Genomic DNA, 27,330 nt, shown 5'->3' with positions numbered 1-27,330 from the left:
TTGCGAATGCAGCGAGCGTGCAAAAAGTGCATTCGAAGCAGCTGTGTCGTGTGTGTGTTTGCTTGCTTGCTTGCAGAAAGTCGTCGAGGTTGCATTTATCTGTTGTTTGCTTTTTTTATTATCGTACCGTTGTTGTTGGTTGCGGCCGCTAGAGTAGACGATAAGTTCTCCCGATATTCTTGGGTCCCCCTCGAGAGTCTCGGCGTCAATGTGAATTGATGATGAATGGTGTTTGTGTGTGGTCGGGGATGGGCTTGAAGTTTGTACATTCCGCCAATGTTTGTTAAGCAGATTTTTTTTTTCTTCCCACGAAGGCAAGGCACATTACTGTAGATAGTAGTATTTTAAGTTATAAGTAGGAATTGTAGAAACAATCATAATTGTATGTAAAATGTTAGTTATAAAACTTTTTCTATTTTTTTTCCAGATCACGAATTCAATAAAGCAAAGTGTCTGTGTAACGACCAAATAGTGACAGAGAGAAGGTGTTGTGTTTATCTGATATCTGGAAAAATAAGATCAATGCCTACAAATGAGTCTTAGCTGTAAGCGGACTCCAATCTAGTCTCCCCAACTGTGCTGATTAATCGCAAAAAAATTGTTAAAGAGGGAACCCTGTGAACCTGTGTGTGTGTGTGTGTATGTTTTTGTCCTGTCCTCTGTGTGCGTGTGAAGTGATTCGGTGAAGTGTTTCGTTTTTTCATCCACCTCCCACGTGTGCGTGTGCGTTGTCGCGGCCGTCCAACACGCCGTTACGACAAACGCGTCAACCAAAATCCGTCAAACTGGCCGCCTCAATAGCAATGAATCCCCACTACCATCCGTACTCGGATCTATCCTCACCGCACTCGCCCAGTCCGGACAATGCCGGCAGCTACCCACAGCTAACGCCCCACCATAATGGACATGGGGGCGGTGGCGGCGGTGGTGGTGGTGGTGGCGGTGGTGGTCCAAACGCGATGGTCAGTCAGATGGACGGTCAGCAAGGATTCCACCAGATGAACAGTGGTAATGGTGGTGGACCGGTCAAACATTGCGCAGGATGTGGAGGTAAGTGCCAACTGAGGGTGGGGGGTGGTGATTGTGAGGAGTTGTCAAAATTCCAATATTTTGAACCTAAGAGATTACCACTAATGTGTTGTTCGCTTGTTCATTCCTACACAGGCAAAATCACGGAACGATTCTTCCTGCACGCACTGGACCGATACTGGCACAACTCCTGCTTGAAATGCTCCTGCTGCGGAGCGATGCTGGCCGATATCGGTTCCAGTTGCTACACCCGCAGTGGCATGATACTCTGCAAAGCCGATTACTCCAGGTTAGTACAGTACAGTCTTTCCTTTACTGGGCTCTATACAATTGTTGAGGATGTTTCCACTTTCAAATTGAACTTAAGTAATTGAATACGATTTTAGAAACATATTTATAAGTTGTCGCCAGAAGGAAGACACACACACACATTGTCAGTGAAAACTTCAACCTTCCACACGGTTGAACTTGTCGACCCGTAACGATCAAGAACGATCAAAATTTTGACTCGAGCGCCCACAAACAATCTCCGTTTCAACTACACTTAAAGACGATTCCAAAATTCGAAAATCGAAACCCTCAAAGTGCAAACACCACGGGTCTTTCCATTCTAAGATTCTTTGTGGTTTTGTACCGTCCCAAAACCACAGCCGCTTGTGGCTTTTGTAGGCTGCTTTGAACAGCATTGAGCTGTTTTGTGTAGGTGTTTTCTTTCGGTTTCTTCTGATTGTGTGGAAACTGGATACCCCAAGTGACCGAAGGTCCACAGAGACATTCAGCTACGCCTTCCAAAAACTCCGATTTGTGGTAAGATTGTATTTCGTTTCATTTTTACAAAACAAAATATTTTGTAGTCGAATACCCGGAACAGACATTGAACATTTGTTTATGCCATTCTTTATCATAAATATATAATTAATGCGAAGTGTGCTACGTGAGCAGAGGAAGTATAAAACATTTATACGGTCCCGACTCTTCTCTTCAGCTAAGTACTTTTTACGAGCCATTTCGCAAACGAGGATTTCCTCCCCTCGAAGACAATATTCTCCCGAGCGAGATCTGTCTTCCGTCATGTGCAGGTCCTTGCCAGTTCTGTTAGTTTATTACTGCATCAAGCTAATTGCAGAATTGTGCCAAAACCAGTCCAATCTTAGTTTTTGGGGGGAAATTTTATTTTGTTACCCTCCTGGCTCGTTCTCCCTCTTGCCGTGTCTGCCTGTTCTGGTCGCGTGCGGACTGAAAGATAGACAATGATTTGATTATGGCGAACGGAGCGCACTACTGCTGGTCCTGGTGCTGCTGCATCATTTCATCCATCCGACACGTGACGCTTTTAGGAATTATATTTGAGCAACTCGTGCAAGCGTCAATATTGCGCAAAGAAGGAACTATGAAATATAAAACACACACTCCCAGCCACACACACACTCACAATGATCATATGAAGTAAGAAGATTGATTTTTGTTCGTTTCAAAAAACGGGTTGCTACCGAACCGGAGAACCTTTCTTCGGCAACCAACTCTTGACTCCCCGGGTTTCTCTTGGTCTTGTCCCAAAAAAAATAAAAAAAATGAAGGTGTATGCAATGTGCAGGCACCTGGTGTACGTGTTTGCGTGCTTTTCGCACTAATCCCGATAGCCCGGGGAGGGATGTACGGCAGGGAGATTGAGACCGTGCCTTTTCGTTTTCTAATTTGCTAAAGCCAAAGCTCACCTTCATCGTTGTACACGCAAGGGCGAGCGAGGGAATGGCAATGGCAACACAACAGTAGCAGTATCGCTCCTACTATCACCCTGCGTACTGGTTTTCCCGTCGTCACTACTGGATCGCTTCTCAATCTTGCAAGCATGAGAAACAACCCACTGCCGTTGCTCTGAGTAATTGAATCATAATACTGCTAATTTAATTAAGAAAATGTCAATTAGAAACTCACTTCGGGTACTGGTGGGATGGGTTGGTCGGGTGCCTATGAAGGAGCCTCCTCCCAAACCTCCTGATGGGGGGTAATGGCAATGGTAATGGAAGCAAAGGGAAACACCTCTCACCCACACACACACATGCATCACCCACAACAACACCGGGAGAGAGCATAATACATGAAACGAGTTTTGGTGCTCTACGCTGCTGCTGCTGTTGCTGCTGCCTAGGGACGACGACGACTGCTTTAAGCCCGTCGGTGTGCCTTTCGTCCTTACCTTCAAATACGGGAAAGGAAAGTGTTGGAGCGAGTTGAAAAGTTTGCCGAAATTAACTTCCAACGTTTCTGCCGAAGGCTTTTCGAGCGCCGTAAGGGATTTTTGCAACGATATTAAATGGGTAATATTAATTATTTAGAAGCCAAAGTCCAAAGGCCCAGTGGTGCGGAAATAGTGTTATCTTTGATGGTCGAGATAATGCATTCGAACGCTTTTCGCAATTTTCGGCAATCTCGAATAATTACATTTATTGGGATTTTCTTGATTGAGTTTGAGAAGCTTTGCAATTTGCAAAATTCTTCCATAAACTTATCATTGCTTCCGAGCATTAGGCAGTTTCTTGATACGTTCTTGGATCGTCCGTTTGAACCGTAAGTCGGTGCGTGTGTCTTGTTTCACCTAACGAACAGCTCCACAACAAGGCATATGCGGCGGCATGCGAACCAAACTTGCTATAGCACGTTTTTGCGTGCGTGCAGCAATTCCCCTTTCACATACACATACACATCTTCACGGTCTTCGGTGCTCTGACATTCTCCCTTAGGGGTGAAGTGTCAATCGTCGTGTGAGGGCGCTTCCAGGGCTTCCCTGTACCGTTGCTCTCCATCCACTCCCTGGCACCATTTACGCTCGTTTGAGCCCATCGTCAGCTCGATTAGCACCCTTTCACCCACTCTGTCCGTGCCTGCCTGGTGGTGGTTGACCATTCCTCGTCGCAGTGGGCTTTTGGGTGTTGAACCTTGCGGAAACGGTTTTGGCGAAATGATTCATCAACCGCCGGCCGTGTGCAGGTGAGTGTCACGCATCCCCAACACACGGTGGCATCAACTCCACCCGAGTTTATTTTTTCGTGCTGTAACGCGACTACACGTTCAATCAAGCAGTTACATTTGGACGATCGCTGCCAAATTCATCAACGAAATCGTTTTTCTCTGCGGTGCAGGTTGGTGCGCGTTCTTATAACAAGACCCACGGACCAGGTGTTTTGTTAGGAATTCTTGTCCGTGTTTGGCATCACAATCTGATATGTTGATGTGTGCTGATTGCAGTGCATCAGCGAGAAGCAAACGCCAAAGAATTCTTCGCTTGTTTTTGCTTGGAGTTGGGATAAGATGACTGATTGACCATCCAATCGAACCTTCAGAAGAAGTCCTGGAAACAGTAATAAAAAGTTTAATACATTTTCTTTCCTTTTTTCAACATTATCGTCTATGTATTATCAATCAATTCAAGAGATTGTTTTAACTTGACATTTGCTCGTAAGGTACACTCGTAGCATAAAAAAAGGACCCAAACTCAAAATGTCTGACTTTTTCATCACGTTTTCTCTCACCCTTGAACAGTGAATGTTAATGAGCTTCACAACGATCCTGTCACTAATGATGTCAGGCAAAAAAAAAAAGGATACTCGCGTGACAAAGAAAAAACGAAACGAAAGTGTGTGCAATTCGAGAGAACACAGGAAGGAACGAATAAGGAATCATTATCAAGACTTGTGCCTAATTTGAATCCTGTCCTCCCGAGTACCACCGAGTTCTCTCTCTCAAATCAAGATGTTTATTGTGCCCACCTTCGTTCTACCCAATTCTCCTCCCTATACTACGTTCCCTGCCCCTGCACATGCTATGGTTTTGTTCTTTCGCATCCACGGTGCAACCGAATCGGTTCATTAGCGGCCGAGATATTGGGGCACACGGCGACCCTACAAACGGCGCTCATCAGGCCGCGTCAAGCAACAATGCAATCCCTAATTGCATATTGCTTTTATTGATTCGTGGTGCGCGCTCTTTCTCTCTCTTTTTCTCTAGTACGGCCCCAGAGCGCTCCCTCATGTCCACGGTGTGTAAATGTTGCATTGTGTGATGCGTTTTTTAAAGGTTGTTGTGTATGTAGCCTGTTACTGCTGCATGATTTCGACCTCTTCAACCTTCTAAACGCACCACTCTTTCCCACCGCATCAATTACACACACACACACACACACACACACACACACACACACACACACACATACAAACGACCGTTGGACATGAACAATGTTTCGTAATCAGTAGTGATTAGGTGTATATGGCATCCCATCCAACAAAGACAACAAGAGAACTCCAAGACGATTGTCGGTAGAATTGGGAGGGAAAATTGCATACCACACACTCACGACGCAATTCGAAATCAATATATTTATGCCGAACCCTTCTTGTGTTTGTGTGTCCTTTCCTTCATTAACTGAAACGTTGTTGTATGTTTGAGAATTTGTTGCATCTTCGCTTGTACGCAGTAGCGCAGATAACGAATGCGAGGCGGCACCTTCGCTAATGATGGTTTAAACTGCTCTCGGTTCGTCCTTTCGTTCGGATTGGGACTTCGCTCCTTGCTGCCTGTTGCCATCAATCAAATGCTGCTAGAAAGCAGCGTCTCTTCCATCTTCCGGCGCACTTACATACGCACGTATCTTCAGCATGATTGGCATCATATTTCACCTCCCAGCACTGCGCGATTGGATTCGAGTCCGAATGTGATCGGTGGCGCGGTGGTGGTTCGCCGATGTGATCGCGCGATCGCGAACCTCGATCCGGACCCGGAGGGAGGCGAATGCATTTTCCCTTCCGTTAATGATGCTACAATGTTGTTGGTGGTGGCCGGTCCCATCCAGTCCCAAGGGTTTTTGGAAGCGAGAAACCTTTCATTTCAATTCTTGTTGTTTTCTTCTCTCCCGTTCGGTTCGCTCTTCGATACGCGATTGGGAAGCCAGAACGAAACACGTCGTCGAAGCGTATTGCGCAAATTAAAACAGCTCTAATCAGTGCACGCTTAATGAACGGGACTGTCTTGGTTGACTCGCATCTTGACCCTTTCTGGAGGAACGGTGTATATGCGTGCATCTTGCTTGAGGGAAAGCGAGATGGATTGTGAGTTTGTGGGCGCGCGCGTTGTACAAGTTGTGAAAATGCAGACCGGGACCGGTTTCTGGAGCTATCGATGCAGTTTGTGGGACCAGTCCGTGGGATCGTGGGTTCAACGGTTGTGGAACAAACAAGCTGGAACGGGTGGTTCAAGTTGAAGTTGAACTGCGGACGGGCTCTCTCACCTGGTTAAAGTCTGGAAAAGTAAAGGGCGTTTTGTAGTTTCGAAGCCTTTATTTTGGGAGGCAGCAGAAAATAGTTGAGGAATAGTACTTGTTCGGGAGTATAATTTGAAATAATTTTATATTTTAGGTAAGTTTGTGTACTTAATCGTCTTCAAACTAGAGTTCCCGTAATTTTACTCCAATCACGAAATATCTCCTGAAACCGTTTGCCATCCAACCAATGTAGCAAGCGTGTTTTCAGGCACTGTTAATCGCTAGTAAAATCTAACTTGGTTCATTTAGCTAATTATCCCTCATTAGCCATGTTCTCGAAACCAATCGCACTATCTATCGTCTCGTACGCTACTACTGACGGCTACGTGTACATTCGGCATTGCGAACCGATGGCGATAAAATCGGTACACTCTGTTTCCCGATAAGCGATCGAACCTCTCGGATATCGAGTCTTGCTTTTTTCTTCATCGAATGATAAAGTAATGCCATGGTTTTCGCCCTCTACGTTCGTCGATGATCCTAACTGTTGGATGTGTTGCATCCCAAGAACACACACACACACATATACACCCAACTCAACTCGGTCAAAGTTGGGTTTCGCGTAATGAGCATCGAATTCTCTTTTCTGCCGCTCATCCGTCATATGTTTTCCGTCCGCTCTTTTTTTTTTTGTTGTTGTCTCGGCTCCCTTTCAGCTCCCTTTTCCGTAATGCGGAGGTTGTGAAACCGAAACGTGCTCAAATTAGCAAATATATACCCCCCAATTTGAGCCACCGGCGGCAGCAAATTGAAACATTGTAGCCCTCCACAAATTGTGGGTTGTGTGGCGTCTCAATTGAAGTCACAGAACGCATTCGATCCATCCATTCCGAACGATCGATTCGGGCGTCGTCTCTTCTCGCGTGGGATGATGATGATGGAGGCGCGCGCGCGTATGCTGGATGCACGGCACGGGTGGAAGGTTGAGTGTATAATTACGAATGTTTGTGGTTACATTAATTAAATTACTTACCTCGGTTGAGGCCTCCCAAACCCGAGAGCTTCCCAATATCGTGCCAGTGCCACGGGCGAAACGAACGTTGTAACAAATCATTTCTATTGGTTCACGACGCTTCATATCGCTGTTGATGATCACGATGGGAATGATGATGATGATGATGATGAAGGGTGCTCACGTTCGATCTTAATGCCCAGAAGGGTCCATCGGAATGATAGAAGCAAATAAATAAATACTTTTTCAACATGTTCTTTCGGTCAATCGGGCTGGGCAGAGGGAAGACCACGAGAAGAAGAGGCATTTGAAATTACACTTACATCACGGAGAATTGTTTTGGACGAGTTCTCTCTAAAGCGCATCGGAAATAATTGGCCAGACATTTGTGCCTTCTTTTTCCTCAGTTTTCTCTCAAAGAAATTAGTTCGGTACCTCTGTCTGTGTGAGAATTTGATATAAGCGCTGCAATAAAAGGGGAAAAAGTGTTTTTCATTACATTTTCTTTGTTTAACGATTGTTTGATGCACTTTACCTGATGAATTCCCCACCTCGAAGTGCATCGGGACGGGCGAGAAGAATTGTGATATTATACTATAGCTCCTTCGCTATTATGCGAATGCACTGAAACGAACCATAATTGCTTCACAACAAACGGGATTAAACGTTCCAAGATGTTGTTTATGTGTGTATATCTCGTGTGGAGCGACCCGATAAGTACTCCTGACGCCTTCAAGAGTACTTATTCCTTTAGAGCGATGCAAGAAAAAAAGAACTTGCCAAGGATAATGATTGTTCTTGTTAGTTGCATCCTTACGCCTTAGCCTCCGGCGTGATGGTCGATGAGAAAATGTTTGATACAAAAGCGAGGGCCTTCCACCATTGCAAAGCATAATCATCTGCCGGATGTGTGTGTACCGGGGGCGAGATACTCTCGGGAGGATGTTCATTTCTTATTTTTTATTTACTTTTTCGTTATTTATTACATTTGCAGTTCAGATGGGGGGCGTTATTTTTTGCATAAAATCTTCCAACGAGATCCCCTTTGGAAGAGAGTTTTCTTTAATGGTCGCAGCATTTACAACATATCTCTCGCTCTCGCTAGCCCTCCACGGACACGAATCGAAGTGCTTATACTAATGAAAGCAATCAAAAGTCGTCTGCTGTTCAACCCGGTTCAGGATAACGAGAATCCGGCCGGAAGCAGGAAGTGATTTTTAAAGGATTTTTTCACCCGTTGGGGATGTTTATATGAAAACAAATGTCTAGTGTTGGTAGAATAATAAGACAGCATGTTACGACAAAAGGGAAAAGAATGGATTAAAAGAAAACGAAAATTAAAACTATGATCGAGGTACAGAGTGAATGCAATTGCTTTTTTGAGCTGCAGAACCTCTGTAGGATGCAATTCTCTTAAGTGAAAATTTGTTTATTGATACAAATTTAAATCAAGTAGAAAAGAATCACAAACATATTTAAAAAAAAAACGCCACCAAATACTGAAGAGAGATAAAATTCCTAAACTTTAATAGAATATTCTTCCTCTCTACGGCCACCAAACTCATGATTGCGAAATAAATTAAAAGAAGCGAAATTCATTCGTTATCAGCTAGAATATTCAATTACTGCACCAACTCGTTATTTCTAACCAATATCTCGTCCTGTCGAACATGTCTTTTTTTTTTTGTTCGTGTATTTGTTATGTCGCTAAACGCAGACATAACACAACACAAACCCTCTGATTCCCTCTCGAGAAAGGCTAGAGGACCAATCTGGTTTACCCCCCAATTGTTTGGGTAGTCATAATCAATCACTGACCGGGTTTTGGTCGATCGTGTCTGTGTTTCTTTTCTCTTCTTTCTGGCACTATTTGTGTGAAAGCCATATGGTCCCTCGCACTCTACACCAAGCCTTGAACACAGCCGAACAGATTGCCTAAAATTTGTTCCAGAAATTGCCTTATGAAGCGCCGTCACCGGATGCACCGTGAGTGAGAATGAACCGAAAAACACAAATTGTTCTAGTTTTATATAGTTTTGGGTGTTCTCCAGATGCGCCTTCCGCGTGTGTGTTATCGTTGTTGCGGATTTTCGCGCGCGGTTCGTTTTTTGGTGGAACGAGAAGCGTCCCCTTTGCCCCCTCGTGTTCTGTCTCACTGTCCGTGGTGGTGCTTCATCCGGTTGTTATCCGAAAAACGATACGAAGCCTTGCCTCGTGTTTTGATGCTACCAGGAACAGCACACAGCCCAGAGTGCGCACAGTCGCGGGCGCGAAATGAAGTCAGAGAAATTCAATCAATCTTTTGTTTTAATCCCTTCATCCTTTCGGGGGTCCAACCGGAGGACCACCATTTTTTTTTCGCACATTTCCATTCGACAACCTCAACACGAAGCGAGAGCGTGTGTGTCGGTGTGTCTATTGTGCGCTCCTTGTAGTCCCAGTGAAGTCCTGCCCGTCGATTTAAAAGGGGTTTTTGTCACAGTGTTCATGCTCATTTTTTGCCCGCCTCGGTGATACGATCATTTGCACGCATACATAACCTTTCTTGCTCGTTGTTTTAGGCGTATGCGCGTATGTGTGTGTGTGCAAGTGCACGCACCCGCATGACTATTCCAATTAGTGTGTGCATCGACAAAAGGACCTCTAAACATTCTCGGGTTGTTAGGCAAAGCGCGAGGACTCACTCGCTCGTTCGCGATCCCGCCATTGTTTCTGGCCTGGGTTCTCCCGCCCGACACTTTGCTCAAAAGTCGACCTGAACGCTGAATGACTGACGAAAACGAAATGCCGAGCCCCAACACAAGCGCATTTGTGCGCCTATAAGGGCACTTGAACAGCGCGTGGTGTGTCGAAACAGCAGGACACGACACAAACACACGCATTTTTGGATGGGTGGATGGGTGGACGGTTTTTTGTTTTGTATCGATGGGGTTAGGATTTTTCTGTCCCACTCAACTCAACAAACGACGGAGCGGTGGGCCGAATGCAATTTATGAATTTTTTAATTTGATTCCTCTTCACAACGAACTTGCCTGCGCACTTCACGAAAGCGGCGCGCTGGAGAATGGTCCGTTCCGCGTGTACAGTGTGTTGATACAAAATTAGTTTAAAGGATTTCGGCTCGTTCAGATTGTTGAGCTTAGAATGCACCAAAGGTGTGATTATTGAAATATGTTCTGTTTTGTTCCTTTTTTAATTAATTCTATCAAGAAACACCGGTAGTCTTATGGTGAGTAGATGCATTTTAGAGGAGAATAATAAGTTCTGGACTGACTGGTGACACAATTCTGTCGAAAGGACTATCTAAACACCGTACTCGAAATTAATTTTGGCACTCTTGGAAAGGAAAATGGACGATATGTCCTAACATAAATATAGCTGCTAAAAACAAAACAACATCCGCCTATTCGAATATTCTGCGAGGAACTTTAAACGGCGAGCGGTTAGTTATTTGATTTAGGTTTAATTGGAAAACCACTGGACGCAGGCCTCCGTTGCATCTCGTGCTGGGGCTGATCAAAACTATGCTTTGTTAGACTATGAACAACACAATTCTACACAGTTGTGAGCGTTATTGTTTGGCAAGTACGCAGTGAAAGCAGTTATAAAATTTATTATAGCCCATTTGTTTTGAGATAGAATCGCTGTAGGGCACCAATTTAGGTTTTGCTAATATATTGTTTCGAATATTGTTTTCATAATTCGTAGAAGAAATTTTACGACTGGAAAATCATTTCCCAGAATTCGCAGTGAATGGTTTAAACCAAGCAAACACAATACAACATCGTTTTTCTAGCCCCTTTTTCATAAAAATATAACCAATCAATCGATCAATTGCTGGACGGAGGTCCTGAACGGTGGTGGTTCGCATTCGCTTCATCGCAAAGGTTCAGTTAATTGACATGCTCATGCGTTGCATTTCAATTACTGCTAGAGCAGTAGGAGAAGTAGGGAGCAAAGTCGAAAAGGAGACAGCATGAAAAAAAAACCCAACCCTGGAGACACGTCCTTGACAGGGATATCACCCTCACACACTCCTAATCAGTTTGAGGGCACTCTCGGGATCGAACAAATTTAATTATTCATTCTTCCCCCAAAGGGCAATGGAAGATGATCGCCAGTTGATGTGTTATGTGCTGTGCAATGTTGCAAAAGGGGCACAGGGAATCCGAGGACGTTAAAAAAAATGCATAAAAGTGGTGGTTAAAATTTAATTTTCTCTCCAACCAACAACAACAGCAGCAAAAAAAAAAGGCTGGCAAACTCTAGGAAACTTTGACGTTACTTTAGTCTATTCGGTTTTTGAAGCGTGCCCTCTCACTTAGTCTGATCATGATGTGCAGTTTTTTTTATTATTGTTTTTGGCAACACTGTACGTGCTGTTGCCAAACCGGGAAATCGAGTCAATTTCTTTCGACCCACCGAGCCCATTCATCCCGGGAACTACCCGTGGGATGTTGTAGGGAAGAAGATGTAACGAAACATTCGGCACATTCGATCGAGCACTCCTGACACGACGGACGGACTATGCTCTACGCGGTCACGACGACGTCATCTTGCAGATGGGAAATGGCCTGCTGCCAACGAGAACCAGGAAGTGAAGGAACAAATTTTCGATGGCGTGGTGAATTTTGACGTCTCGCCGGGTTGGGTTCTAATTGACGAGGGTTGACGGAGGTACTATCGGTAGCTGTCACTTACGTTTCGGTTCTCTCCTATTGCTCTCCTTCTCGCTTTCGCTCTTGTGCTTTTCTGCCTTTTCCCATCTTCGTTACGCTTTTAATTCGTAGACGAGGGATAATTCCTTAATTTTGTTGCCGTTCTTCACCCATTTTCTCCTGCACCGAGGCGGGTGTGTGTGCAGCATCGGAAATGTTACGTGGTGGTGGTGGTGCTACACAGACGCGGCGCGAATGCGGTGGACGAAATGTAATTGCTTTTCTCTCATCCTTTGCGCCCACATCGATGCCCATTCCCCGGGGGTGGTTTTTAACCCTCCGTGGTGTTGTAACCGGAGCTGCCCTTTTGCTCTCTTTCTCGCTCGTCTTTTTCGTCAATGCTTTCGTGCACTGGTGTGGTCCAGTTCGGTGTCCGGTGCCAATCCCACGGGGAACTCTAATTTCGATACTTCGTTCCTTACCAGCTGCTTCCTATTGGGGTGTGTATTGCCACCAACCTGGACGTGCGTGTGTGTGTGTGTGTGGACGAGAGCGTTTAAAAGAGGAATTAAAAACTTGTTCTTGATGGGTATTTCTATTTCTTCTCTGCACGAGTGGCAATAACGTCGTGGAGGTCGGGAATCGAATCAGAAACTTTCGTTGTTGTCGTTTTGTTTTGTCTGTTTGACCTCCTCTCTTCCATATGTTGCTCGAGAAAAGGTCAAAATACAACAAATGGTAAGCGAGAAAACAAGAAATTGTATCAACAAACAAAATCCTGATGTAAGTGAGTGCACCAGAGCAGAGTGTCCTCGAAATAAATCATTTTTTGTGTAACGTTTCTGGCTTCCAACTTCCACTGCTTTAATTTATTGCTATGATGTACGGATAGGCGGATAAAAGTGTTCAATTGAAGGTATGAGAAATTGTATTTCCAACTGATCTCATTTTGATCACAAGATATCAGAGCTAATTCTTAGATTTCTGGTTATTTGGATCCTGTCAAAATCTCCCTTAAAAAGCTGATAACATATCATGCCCTTAATTGCCGTTTACCAACCATCTCATAAACCTTAATACATTCAAGATGCTTCAAACCACCCAAAACCTTGGAACCCAATTAAAACATCCATTGGATGAATGTTTGTCCCATGGCGTATAAACTGCTGACCCTTCTACCAAACTAAGATAACAACAAACTGCAAATGAAAGACACCCCTTTGCGTACTGTATCGCGAATGCTGCGATGAAAGAAAATAGGCGGAAAATTAAGTAACAATTCATTTCCCCTTTTTGCGATATTATACACCCGGGTTCAATTGATCACTTTTCGCCAACGCGCGTGAAATCTGACCAACATTTGAGGGTCGGTTTTGTGGCCAAAGAAGACCGAGAGAGAGAGAGAGAGAGAGAGAGAGAGCGAAAATATATTCAGCATGATTCACTCTAATTGCACGGTTGCACATTTTTCGATTCTGCAGAATTTCTGGAGCAAACTCTTCGGAATTTGTGTCCTGACTAATTCCACGGGTGTCGTTTGCTTCTAGCTTTGCAATCCGTTTTACGGGGCTGATCTTTCGATTAAATGAATATCTTCTTTGGCGCTTGTTAGCCCAAAACATCACCACTTCAGCAGTGAGCGCATGGTATAATACACCGGGCAAGTTTTTGTGGCCCCAATAAAGCGGCAGCCTCATTATCGACAGCTAATCATTGCTTTTTCGCTGCACGCTCAACTTACCATCCTTCAATCAGAAGATGCGCGCAAATAAAACGAACCACAAGAAGGAATCAAACGAATGCACCCTTCGAAAGCGAACCGTTATTATCGGTCAAAGACAGGGCCTGCTCTCGGCTTCTCTGTTTGAAGACGCTGCACCGGGTCTATCATAAATAAAGACCATGGTTCGCGAGATCCATCGCGGACCAAGGCACGATCATGCTTTTTTTGTTTGGTGCGTTCGGTTTGGAACATTGTTGCACAATGTGTTGGACGGAGGAGCGCATTGCGTGCCCCATTTGGCCACAGGGTGACTTAAGTGTAGGCTTATCCCCTAGGTTGCGCCAGGTATGTAATAAGAAGGGTGACGGTCTTATTATTTCACAAGACGTGTTTTTTTTTTTTGTTTCGCCAATCAACAAGCACGGTCATTATTGCACCACACAACCTGCATATTTGGCAGTCGAGTAGTTGGTGGCCTCATTTTGATTTGTTTTAATTTGGACTTCAACACCGCATGCAGTTCGACAGCTGTAACGTTGTTGTTGCTGTGTTTTGCTCACTGAATATTGCCATCGAATGTAAGAGAAAGCTAAATGACACACACACACCGCCACAAGAATGCAAAACAATTCCTCAAATAATGATCGACTGCGCGCCGCACAGCCAAACAAGCCTCGTGTACCGTCGGTACTAATGGTGCGTCGGTGTATGTGTATCGCCCCTTCTTGTCTGAACTTCCCTTTTGCAGCAGTGTCCCCCTTTTTTTTTCGTTGCGAGATATCCTCGCAAGGTGGAGGACGATATTCCTGTTTCCGGGGCACGCAAATTGTGTGCTGAATGATTGGTTCGTTAGTGACTAATGAGGAAAGCAGGAAGGATTCACCCATACTTTGTGTGCCCACTTTAAAGATGGCAAAGCAACTAAGAAGCTTCTTTACTACGAGGGAGAGAAAGAGAGAAAAGGAAAGAGAGGAATGACGTTTGTTTTCCTTTTTTTGCGTCTCACAACTTTGACAAGAATACAAAATAACTTTTCGATTGGTTATAGTAGTGTTTCTGTAAGCGAAATGATGATGGAACAGCGCTGTTAAGAGTCTCTTTGAATTGATTTATGTATAAGAAGCTTAGGGCAAAACATGTCTAAAACAATCGTATTAAAATAGTAAAAAATGTGCCGTTGAACGCCTAAACGTATGCAATTTAATGTTATTTGTATTGTTATCTATTTTTCTATGCATTTTACTTACCGTAAACACTCTCTTTAGGGCACACAATCAGCTGCCGAAGTCGAGGCAAGAAAAAAAAGCTCTCCCATCCCAAATCTAATCTAGCAGAAAATGTGTTTTCAAACACACAAACGATATCCGAGCCCCGGAGTGCTTGCCCGTTGCTGTGGTGTTAAATTAATTTAACTCTGTTTACTTTGCTTGCTTGCCGTTGCCTTTGTCCTCCTCCTGTTGCTTGATCCCTACATTTTGGACGGCACAAAAGGATCAGGAAGCAAAAATCATCCCTCCACCACGTGTCTCTCTGTCGTTTGTCGGGAGATCGGGAGGCTCTTGTCCTTTTTTTTTTTTTAAAAGCTGCAACCCATCACACAACGCAAAGCACAGTCAGTCGGCGATGGAGCAGTGCTGGCCGTCTGTGTGTGTGTGTGTGTATGGATGAGTGCCCCACGGCACTCATCGCAATCCAATCAACAGGGGAGCCCAACAGGTGAATCCTGTTGCTAGAGCTGCTTCTTGCTGCTCTCTCTCTCTCACCCTCTCTCTGTCTCGCACACAATATCCTGCCTGAATGCTCTTGCCTACTCTCCATCCTTGAGCGATAATTCGATCAAAGACGAAGCAAACAGGACAGAGCGGCCGCCGGGGATACTGCTACCGACGGTACCATCGCCACCCATCAATTCAATCCCGCAAAATCCCTTCAGCAAATGAACCTAAATTCAATCAGCAAAATTAGCTCAACATGGAATCATCATCACACACACACACACACGCACACACCCTGTGCCATGAAGTAGAAGTGTAGCGGTTTTCTCATCGAGCGTGATCATCATTACAGTTAGTCATTGCCGCATCCTGTGGGTTTTGTTCTCTCGTCTGTCGTGTGCCTTGAATCTGAGCGGTTTAAAAAAAAGCAGGAATCCCTCTGTAGGAAGTGGAGGAAATCCACGCTGGAAGAAAATTGCTCCCGAGAAGCAGCACCGTTCGTATACGGAGTTTTGGGGCGGCCAGGGAAACTGACAGAAGAAAACAAAAACCAAGGATGATGGGGCAGATACGTTACCAATGTGCTGTGCCAATCTTGAATCGGTTTGGAGTGTCTTACTCACTCACTCGATCTTCCTCGCTCCGCTCTGTCGAAGACTGTTGCTTGCATCTCTGATGCTGCTTGCTACCACTGCTGGTGGTGCAATCATTTTCCATTTCTATAATCTCTAATGAATTTTCACCAGCCCGAACGCGCATCACCCCTTTGTTCGTCTAGCACTGGCTAGCTGCGTATGTCTGTGTGCAAATCTGCTACCGGCTACCGTTCCTCGTGTTACGAGTCGTATGCAGACACAAAGTAGCAGTTGCCGGGACGACCGCTTCCATACCATTTCAATTCTCTTCGATCATTCCAATATATATTGTCCGTGTGCCGTTCGCTCCGCGCGTTAAAGGATAACCTATGTAAAGTTGTGGTGGGGTAGGTTTGGGAAGGGTAGATAGAGAGGGCGGCAAAGGGACTCCCATTGATTCTTCCCTTGTCCCTTGTGCCCGATAGTTGTCTGAGTGAATTTACTAACCGAGGGGCCTATACGATGATTACTGTGTCCTGTGTGAGAGCCTCTCGCTTCGCAGTAACTATTTCAGACTGGGAGCCTTTGCTGTAAGTTTACTCATGCTGCTGACGGGAATATATCCTAGTGCGGGAGGAAGAAGAGCTCGCCTTGCTTGTCCATCGTCAGCAAGTTAACTGGCAGCAGTACCGAAACAACCGATGAAATTAATTTAAGTGATGATAAATGGGTGCAGGGATAAGGTTGGGTTGAAAAATATCATTTCCAGTGATTGTACGCAATTTCACTGTCACGATGAAACTCGTTTGAGGAGGATATGGAGCGATGAAGTACATATACATCGACAGAACGATGGAGCCAACTGGCAACTGTATGTGTATTTTGCGCTTCATCCATGTTGTTACATTCTCTCCGTTCATTCCGTTTTTTGGGTAAGGGTTTTTCCCCCCATTTTGCAGAACCATTCAATTGACGCAAAGGTAAAGGCAGTACTACTCTTCACACAGCACTAACTGGGAATCCACTGAACGATGAGAAAAAGAGAGAGAGAAAGCATGTGCATAAAGCACCATGCGCCTCCATGAAACACGTGGAATGTACGCATTGACGGGGGGGGGGGGGGGGGGGGGTCTGATAGCCTATTAGAATGATAACGAGTGCCAGCATTGGAGCCAACCATTTCATTCGGTACTAATGATCGCAGTGAAATTTCGCTCCAAACTAACAACCGAAAACCGATTCATCGTTTTCCAATCGTTCGTGCTAGTTCGCCCCTTTTTCTTCCGTCTCACTCCGGAAAAGCCCAGGAATCGATCGGTGTTAGCCACTCTTTAGTTACAGTGTTTGTGCGTGTACGCGGCTTGCGTGTGTCGTGCGACTTTGAACCGTTCAACCGTCTCGGTTTATTTGCGTAGAAGGAATGTTTTTGATGCTTACCACCACGTGCCAGGAGTGAGAGAATGTAATTAATACGATAAATTCAATAATCAGTCGTGTGCAAATTATTTGATATGGTTTCTCGGTTCTTAATTAATTTAGAAACGAAGCAGAACGTTTGATACGATTACCATCACGTTTTTATGCGAAAGGAAAGCTCTTATGTTTATTAACATCAAATGTTTTTGATTCCCTTCAACATTCCCAAGGGTTCTTTTTCTTGTATTCTTTTTCTTTCTTTGCAACTAAAAGCTTCAAGCTTTTGTGTCATGTGTTTGCAACTTCATTTTGTTTTCCCAAACTGTTGCTGATTGTTCTATGCTATTTTCTCCTGGGAAAGGGGAGAGAAGGTAGTTTCGTCCAATTGTCCCTTTCAACGTGATTCCGTTCGGATGGTTGGAGGATGATGTCAGCTGACCACCGCACTATGTGAGCTTTCAGCATATTTGTTTTACTGTGCTACATTTTTGTCTTGGTAAAAACTTATTTACTGCTTCGATGAAGGAGAAACACAAATTAAACTTAAAAATGTTTGTCCTACGAAGCGCTATAAATTACATTTTGGACATCAGCATCCTAACTGTTTGCCCACATTCCGTGGCGAGATAAATCATCATTCCATTTCTCATTGCCAAATGTGTTCCCCAATGTGTCCTCGCCTCGCATCCCAATCTCTTGGCGTGTCTGCACGTCGTCTGCTTCATGCTTTCGTCTTACTTCTCCTCTGAATCCGCCCCAAACCCCATCCTGATCCTCCCTATTTGCTCTGATTTAAGCTCCAATTCGTCCTGATTGCTGCCGTCCGTCCGTAACAGCAATAGCCGTCATCCCGCATCGCCGCTTTCTCTGCTCGTGTTGGAAGTTGGCGACGAAAATTTCGCCCTATTCATGTCACTCGTTTGAAAGTGTGTGTGTGTGTGTGTATGAGTGTCATGATTTTCAATCACAATTGTATTTGATTTTCTATTCCTTCAACTTTTCTATGGCACATTAATTTGTGTGTGACGTACTGGTATTGCTGCTGTTGCTACTGGGAGGAATCGAGTCGCCGCGCCTCGGCTTTGCGTTGCGTATGATGATGGTGAGGTGGTTTTCTCCTGTGCTTCAACTCTCACTTGTGGGTGTGCGAGAGTGAGGCACCCCGTTTATATGTGTCGTGCATGTGTTCTACACGACACAGAACCCACCGTTGTTGTCGTCGTCGTCTAGTCGCATTTTTGGCATTTCTTTTACTCGTCCAAGCTGAAGAGTAACCGTAACAACCTTGACGAACCGGCAGGGGTCCAGTGGATGGGGCAGGGGAGGATGGTTGTTTGATTCATTGGTTTCGAGACATCCCGGTACTAGTAGCTTCCTTCCATCTTATTCACAAACGAACAGCAAATATCATTCAATAAGGGCAATGGGAAGAGTGTGAGAGGGAGAGGAAGAATCACGGGAAAGTCACGAGAAAATGGAAGAGGATTGATTTTTTTGTTGTTGTTGTTGGTGCTTTTGCTGTACCCTCAAACAAATTCATTCATACGTCTTTTGGCAGTCGGGAAGGCAGAAGAAATCCCATCCAAGAGTTTCTTCTTTGCGTTCGTATTTGTGCGGAGCAGAGTGTATTTGTCTGTGGTTCACTTCCGGGTCCTTGTGTGTGTGTGTGTGTGTGTGTGTTGTACGATGGCTTTTGGAGCCCGGGGTTCAAACACTTGCTCATCTCTTCCGTTGCGTTCATCAGAAAGTCGTTTGTATATGGTGGATGAAGCAGAGCAAACCGAAGAAGAAGCTGTTCACAATTAAGCTGTGATTGTGAGTATTCTGTGCTCTGTGGAATACGATTCCGTATGAAGGTGAAGTAAATTTATCGTATTTAAGGAACTTGATTAATCTCGAATAGGGACGAAGATTAAGGCCGATGAAGCTGGTCGTAAACAGCGGGCGAGCCTCCTGTTGCTAGGTTAGCTATTTTAAGCTCAAGCGCCATCGTACGCTTCTTATTGAAAACTAAGTAATACATTCATTAATGAAATTAAATGGTACACTTTGGAGCAAGACAAAAATCGTCTTGTTTCGTATGGGATGTAAAGTAATAAAACTGTCCGTAACGCGCGCGCGCTCATCAGCGACAACCGTAATGATAATGGTTGGTGTTGCTGTTTGTTGCTTCTGTATCTTCCACGGAGCACGGCGATGATGCTGTGGCGCGGTTGACGATGATGGTGATAATGAAAATAATAATGATAATAATCGGCATCGTTAGTCGTTGCCGTTGGTATCACACCGTCGTCGTCGTCATCGTCGTCGTCGTCGGGCACAACCGTATCGTCGATGATTTGATATCGCGACCACGGAACACTCACGGGAAAGATCAAGGTTTAAAGCGGGTTGGCCATCCCACCTTTCCCTTCCCCGCGCTCTACCACCAAAAGAGAACACTGCGCTCTCGTTATGATTATTATTATTATTATTATTGTGTTCCGCGCGCTTTTCCCTGCACTTGCGCGCCCGCAGATGATTATTGCTAACGATCGCGCGCGCTTTGTGATTGCGGCGGGACGATTGCTCGCTTGCTTGCTCGCTTTCCTTACCAATTCCTTCATTTTCTTGCTCTCTCCCTGCTCTTTTACATCGTTGTGTCAGAGAAGAGAAGGAAAATAAGTTCACTCATCAAAAAATACGGCGCGAACAGCCTGTACCGATTTCAGCCACATGGGAGAGTAAAAAATATGACCAGGATTTGTAAATTGGTCAAATTTTCTATTCCTCTTTTGGTCCGTTTTTTTTTTTTTTTTTGTTCCTTGAGGATGGTTTCCGGTTGGAAGTATTCTGAGGGTGGTTTCTGGTTGGAATGGAAGAGGGTGGAACCCCTTAAGCAGGCATCCTTAATCGTTTGTCATTGACGTCGACCATGAAGGGTGCGAGAAAAAGAAAATGAACTATAATTACATTTCGATCGGGTTTACTGCTTGAAGAATTGTTTTGATACGTTTTATTTAAGTAAATCTGGCAGAAAATCAAATCATAACTCGCTTCGAAGCATCGAGTCAAACTTCCACCGGACTTCAAAGCGTTGATGATTTCGTGGTACTGCTGAGTTCTCGTTTGCTTGCTTCTTTGTGCAATTTTTCTGGATGATTTCAGGAAGAAAATCGTACCAAATCACATCGTTTACTGGTTTCCCATACACATCGTTGTAGTTGAACGGTCGTTCTTTTTCCCTGTTTCTGGTTAGATTCATGCTAGAGACGAGCGGTGGTTTTGTTGCACCAAATACACCACAGAATCCTTTCTTTTGACCACTAGTCGCAAGCCCCCAAAACATCTTTAGCGTACGTATTTCGCAAACGATCATTGTCGCTCATTCGCGCTCTCTTCGACTATTTAAATTTTATTTTCCTTTGCTCTGCTAAGTGTGCTTGCCGTTCTTACAGAGTCCAACACACTTTCGTTTCATCATGCTGCAAACACAAACGAGACGGAAAAGGATGTCAAAGGTAAACAAGACAGCGCATTGAACATAAATCAGCGAAACGCCACCTTTTTGATTCATGCTGGCAAATAAAAGCAGACGTAGACTTCCTTTACCGATTCGTGCTCCTTTCGTCGTCGTGCCTTTATTTTTCGGGCACGTGCACCTCCATCCGGTACGATCAACATTTACCTGCATCGCTTCTGATGGTGATTTTGTTTACATGAATTTGCTTTACTTCTGGTGGTTCCTGGTCTAAATAAAAATCGCAGCCACACTCGTACCATTTCCTTAAAATGGAGCTCCATTCGCTCTGTGCTTCACACACGTGTGGCGTTTCGGAGAATGCTAACGAGATTGTTTTTAAACGGAGGCCTCCTCAAGTGTTGTTGTACCGCTTAGTGTAGCGTAATGAGAACATGGAGCTGAAAAGGATTTTTATGCACATAAAATAATCTCTTCGAGTGAAGTTTTCGAATATGGAGTTGAAAACCTGCACGTGAGTGGTGTTCCTTTATCCCTCTGCCCGTATCAAAATGCAAGTTTCATCGACAACTGTAATTTGAATCAATTCTTTCCCAAAAACTTTGCTCAACTAGCACCAATGGAGACGCCTAGTGGCCTGTAGATATGGAAGTTTTCAAGATCCCGATGTGAGATGGTCGCTATGATAACAGTAATATGTGTGTGGAAAATGCTAACGACTTGCACCCACATACTCTAACGAGTGTGCGTGTTTACGACCGTGAAGGCGCGGTTACACTAATTAGGAAGGAAATATAAAACGTGAGCCACACGGGCACGGGGACTGGAAATGAAACAAAATTTCTTTAATTTCTCACCCATCCCTCATAGGCGACGACCTCAAACGGATCATCGTAGATTGTGTAGCACCTGAAGCATCAGCGTCATCTCATAGACCGCTCTCTGCTTCGCTGCCATCCTTCTGCTTGTCCGCCGCCAACCCTCCATTATCCGCAAATTGTGGCTCGAATCGTCCCGTGTACTTGACGCCGAGGCTTTTCGACGAACGATGAGCGTTTCCCGAGGACTATCATGTTCTTTAATTAACTTATCTTATTAATTAATTAATTAACAAATTAATTACCCGCCAAGCCAACAAGCAGGCAGTCTCAAGCTGAACCAACGTGCCGCGGGGTAACATGAAGCTTCACTGCGGCCTCTTCCTACGACTGACGCGCAGATCCTCCGCAAAACACACAGGTGGTTCGGTTTAGACTTTGGCCTGCGGGCATGAGCGAGATGGATGGAGCGAAGGAGAAAGCGAGAGCAGAGCGTTGTCTGCTCATCAAATTGAATGTTCGACAGCATCAACCTTTCGCCCATGCTCTGCCAACTACTACCATCCGGGAAAAGCGGGAGCCATTCCGACATGGACACTTTTGCCCGGAGGACTGATATTTGATAGTGCAGCGAGGTCTAGCCTTGCCTCACTGTTCACTGTTCCCTGTTGAGGAGTGTGAGGAGCCACCTTCTTCTCCTCTCACAAACACTGTTTCCCGCTCCTTTCTCCTGGTTGGTTTCGCACGACCACTCGAGAGTGTGACACTATTGAGCGAGGTGAAGTTGAGGTGGAAGAGAAAATCACGGGTGCATTCATTTTGTGAAATAGGTGGAAAACAAGCCCAGAGTTTCCGCCGGGTGCCTCTTTTCCATGCGGCAGCTTTTGTCGTGATCTGTGCTGTTGGAAAATTATCGCAGAGAGTCGACGTTTAAAACCCCGGTCTCAGTTCGATGGTTTAATAACCACTGAGGATTGGTTTGGTTTTGGTCGGATAGTTTGTTGAGTTGGTAATTGATGATAATGATGATGATGATGATGATGATGATGATGATGATGATGATCATCGAAGGTGTTAATAATAGTGGGGACGAATTTTACATTCAAATATCACACCTTTCGACATAGTCAAAATTGTTGGCAAACCTGAGAAAGTGCCCTGTTTCTGAAAAAACTTCCGAAAAATGAATTTTGTTTGCAAGGATTTGCTACTTTCGTATCTCATATGCAGTTATTTCCATTCCATCACATCCCAAACGTCATAAGTGTAGTTAATGTTACTTCTCCTGTATCCTGCAGAAGCGTGTGTGTGTGTGTGAGAGAGAGTGTGAATTTATATGCCACAGCCATAAGGGGCATTAAACTAAAACTTACACTAATTGGCAACACCGTCACCCCCGAGACACAGTTAGTGGCGCAGTGCTGATGATTCGTTCGTTTTCCTCGTAGAGGTCCTTCGGTTCGTTGCGGTTTTGCGGACAGAGACCGGTTTCGCACGTTCCTACACGCTCACTCTCGCTCCTCGATCATGATTATCCTTATCTGAGCGAATAGCGGAACATAATTCAGGTATCTTTCTCCGCGTTACCCCGTTATAGCACGAACATGGCCAACCGAAGGCAAACGAGGTGTCTGAGAGGATTAAAAGATTTGACGTGACCCAAGTCGAAGAACCGCGAACTATCGGTGTTGGGGGTTTTGAAGTTGCGAGAGGTGAAAAAGGAGAGGGTAAAGACATCAGTGGCTCTCCTTAACGTCTCTATCCCTGACTTCGGCGGGATTCCATAGAGAAGAGTGTGTGCAGTTTTGTGTTGTTGTTACGTGCCTGGAACTCGATTTCGTGTGCTAGGTGTGTGTATGTGTGGCTTAAGGACACAACTTCCACCTTCGCCTCGTAGGACGGACTCCGGAGCGACTTCTCCGATGACCTGAAATGAAGCGTTGGTTGTTGTTAATTTAAACTCGAAACTACCGAACGGAATATTGCTAATGAGGGCTTAAAACGTGCCCTTTCCGTCGTTGCCCAAGAGATGGTAGTAGTAGCCCGGGCCGTCTTGTGTGTGTGTGTGTGTGTGGCGTGTTATAGCAACCACATCTCGCTTCACCCTCCGGCAAAATGGCCCAACACTGGAGAAGAGAAGTGGCAGCTTGTATCCTCTCTTTTGTCTTTCGCTAGCACACCAGACCTGGGGTGGGTGGGTGGTTTTGTTGACGATGGCCAGGGTGGAATTAAATTTAACTTTCGCACCTTTACTGCCGACAATGGGTCTTAGGATGGCGTGAGATGATGAACGCAAGGAAAGGGAGGACAGGGGAGTAAAGTTTCGCCTAATGAAAAGGAGCGTCAAATGGGGATGTTTGCATAGGGCCATGCATAATTAGAGACCAAACAATGACTCAATTATGCTGCCTTTCTAGGAACAAGTGAACGGTTGCGGGAAATGGGTGGTGGGAGGAGGTGGTATGGAGGTGAACCTGCACCGGATGAGCGGAGCGGACCAGAATAATGCTTCTAATTGCGATAGATTATTCCTCCTTAGAAATTATTAACGAGGAAGAGAGAAAACCCATTCGGGTGTCTGACTAGAGGCACCGTCAACGGTCCATTGCCCTGTTGCTAGGTGCAAAAGACACCGATAATGTCCCGGAGTGTTATCCTCTTCTTCATCCAATCGTTCCCTTAATTAATGGCATTAGCAAGATGTTGTTCATTTCGTGAGTTTTTTTTTTTTTTTGGGCTGACGTTGCAGTCATCCGGAGATAACTTTAATTTTGCAATGTCCTAGATTGCGGTTTACAGTATACTTCTTGAGGTCCTAATAAAACCAGCCGAAACAGCTGGACACAGGCAGGCAACATATAAATGGAAATGGCCAGTTATCGTTCGGTATGAAAGACCGGCGCCGCTACACTCTCGGCTATCGGAACATCTCTGAGGTCCAGTGTTAAGTGCTGAAACCTTCACACGCACTTTGCCGGGAAAAGCGACAACAATACTCAGACTATAAAATGGTAAACGGTACCTGTTTTCCACCCTATGAACTATGTGTGTGTGTGTACTGTGTGGCACTGTTTGTCGAAGTAATTTTCACTCAACTTTAACACCTCTCCCTCGTGGTGTGCCGCAACTCCTTGCATCCTTCCCTATGCAAAAATGGGAAGCAAAGATGTTTCTATTTTTTCTTCTTCTGCTGCTTGTGTACTTCCTACCGCCGCTGTTCGACTGCATGCCACCGTTTATATATGTGTGTGTGTGAGAGGGTATGTTTGGTTATGCTTGTTGACAGAGTTGATCAAACAAATTTCCCGTAATTTCCCGTCAACCGGTTCTCTCTGCCAGTTGATGTGTATGTATGTGGAAGGGGAAGTTGCTTTCTTGTGCTTGTTAGTGTGTTGGTGGGTTTGATAGAAGTGTTTGATTTGGAAGAAAGGAAGGAAGGAAGGAACTCTGAGAGGACCTGACTCGATTTACATAAGTGATTTTGAGTTCCTTTTTTTCTTCGTTTTCTTTTTCTGCTTTTTGGTCTATTTGTGAACCCGTTCGAGAGATCCCATTGATTCATCGTGAAGAATGATGCTTTGAACTGTTTGATTGCAGCAATATGCACTTTTGTACCGCAGAAAATAAGTGTTTGTTATCGCTGCTGGGCAGAATAAATTATCGGCCATAATCATGTGATGCTTTCCGGTTGCTTGAAAAACAAACACATCCGCTTTACAACTCATTTAACTCGTGTTGTAGCAGAGGAAAGCGCACCGAAATCGCTTCAAAAGAACACACAAACCTGTCGAAGAAAACACCGATGTCAAGCAGCACAGATTACACGAATCGTTTGCTCGAGCACCTTGTTCAAGCGTGTGGCCAAAGAGCGAGGGAAGAAAGAACCAAAAAAAAAAGTCGTCAGAAGGGGGGAAAACCTTCCGGAAGTGGAAAGAAAAACCATAAGGTCGGTGGCCGTGTCTACTCACTTGTGTACCAAATCCAGGAGGGAAAACATGATTAAAAAGGAAAAACGCGGGAAGTCCCACCCTCCCGTCTCTTGCCCTTTGTTGGAAAACTGCGGGTGGGGAATTTGGGAGAGTTACAACAAACACAAGCAACCTTTCCCGCCCTCGTCGTCGCTCTGCTGGGAACGATAAAAAGGACAGAAAAGAGGGTGTTGCCTGCGAGGGCGAGAGGAGGCAAAACTTCGAACGGAAAAACGGAAACGACACGACGACGACGATGCAAACTTCCCTTCAAGATCATGGCGCGCACTTAGAGTTGGTTTTCTCTCACACTCCCCCCCCCCCCCCCCCTCCATCGCATTCGTTCTTGTCGTTTGGGGTTTTCCACCGTGTGCGGCGTGTCGTGTCGCTCAAGGACGTGATTTTCTGTTTTGGTGCATTTTTTTTTTTTTGTAGGTTTGTGTCCTCTTTTCTCAGTCTCCCATTTATGTGCAGAAGAATATTTGTGGCAAGTAGAGTAGCTAACTGTGTGGAGGTTTTTTTTATTTTTATTCGCAGCTTCCGGTGTTTATACTGCTTGACGCTCCGCAGCACTAGGTAGGTGTTGCAGAGTGTCGTGCCTTTTGCGCCCAGTTTGATTGCGGCCGCTAACTTCGTTGTCAGTTATGGTGGACGGCAGTGTGTTTGTGGTATTTTCCCCCTTTTGCTCAATTGTCGGAATTATGTTCTTTTTGTTATTTTTATTTTTTTTGGACGGAGATTATATTATTTTACAGCAGTCGAAATAATGCCATTAGAGTGGGTTTTATCACCTCTTTTCGCTTAACGGGATTAGTTGTAATGTCTTTTTCAACCGTATATTGGAAGATAAAATTGATAACGTTTGTTCTCCTTTTTTTCCTTTTCTCCTGTGGTAGGTTATTCGGTTCCGGTGCTTGTTCCGCCTGCCATCAAACGATACCCGCCAACGAGTTCGTAATGCGAACGACGTCCCACACGACGATAAACAACAACCTGAACAATGCCGCCAACAACAACAATCAAAATGGCACCGTCAACAACAACAACAATAACAACAACAATGGCCAATCCGTACCGCAGCACCACGTGTTTCATCTGAAGTGCTTCCAGTGCTCGAAATGCGGGAGCCATCTGGTGCAGGGCGACCGGTACTACATGCTCGGCGGTAGCTTAGTGTGCGAACCGGACTGGCACAAGCTAGTGAAGACGACCAACAACCAAACCAACCCGCCGCTGCGCAAGGGCAAGGTCGGAAGGCCCCGGCGCTCCCGCGACTGAGATGGTCCCCGGCTGGGTCGTCCGCCGAAAATGAAACGTCCGCCCGTGCCCGTCCAGCAGCAGCCACCGCCACCCTCGCAGCCGCCCCCGTCCGCGTCCTCCGTGCACCCGTCCGGGCTAGCCGTGGACGATGCGCTATCGGCCATCATGGCCGGTCGGTCGGTGGTGGGCACTTCATCGACGACTGCCGGACCGGGTAGTGCGGCAGCGGCTGCCGCTGCAGCAGCTGCTGCGGCCGCCGCCGCTGCTGCTGCCGGTGTCATGCTGGACGATCTCGACCTGGCCACCCAGCGTAATCTTGCCCTCGCACGGCTCAATGCATCTCCACTGCCGACAGCCGCTGGCAGTCTTAATCCATCTCCTTCCAACGGTAGCTCGGCGGCGGCTGTCGCAGTGGCGGCTGCTGCTGCAGCAGCTGCAGCGG

General features: G+C 45.4%; 1 protein-coding gene across 1 annotated transcript; it reads left to right on the top strand.

Annotated features, from left to right (window-relative positions):
* The first annotated feature begins 716 nt into the window (after window positions 1-716).
* On the top strand, window positions 717-27,043 carry LOC126565255 (LIM domain transcription factor LMO4.1). Its single transcript, XM_050222419.1, has 3 exons — window positions 717-1,050; window positions 1,165-1,318; window positions 26,525-27,043. Exons 1-3 carry the CDS (start codon window positions 804-806, stop codon window positions 26,904-26,906), a joined length of 783 nt encoding a protein of 260 aa, XP_050078376.1. The 5' UTR covers window positions 717-803; the 3' UTR covers window positions 26,907-27,043.
* The last annotated feature ends 287 nt before the right edge of the window (window positions 27,044-27,330 follow it).

The sequence above is a fragment of the Anopheles maculipalpis genome, chromosome 3RL (assembly GCF_943734695.1).
Source record: "Anopheles maculipalpis chromosome 3RL, idAnoMacuDA_375_x, whole genome shotgun sequence".
Lineage (NCBI taxonomy): Eukaryota > Metazoa > Arthropoda > Insecta > Diptera > Culicidae > Anopheles > Anopheles maculipalpis.
This window is presented reverse-complemented; position numbering and strand designations above follow the sequence as displayed.

Coding starts and splice junctions, on each gene's coding strand:
- LOC126565255 (XM_050222419.1), top strand. CDS start 804: ATGAATCCCCACTACCATCCGTACTCGGATCTATCCTCACCGCACTCG. Junction 1,051..1,164: donor ACATTGCGCAGGATGTGGAG/GTAAGTGCCAAC, acceptor ATTCCTACACAG/GCAAAATCACGGAACGATTC. Junction 1,319..26,524: donor TGCAAAGCCGATTACTCCAG/GTTAGTACAGTA, acceptor CTCCTGTGGTAG/GTTATTCGGTTCCGGTGCTT.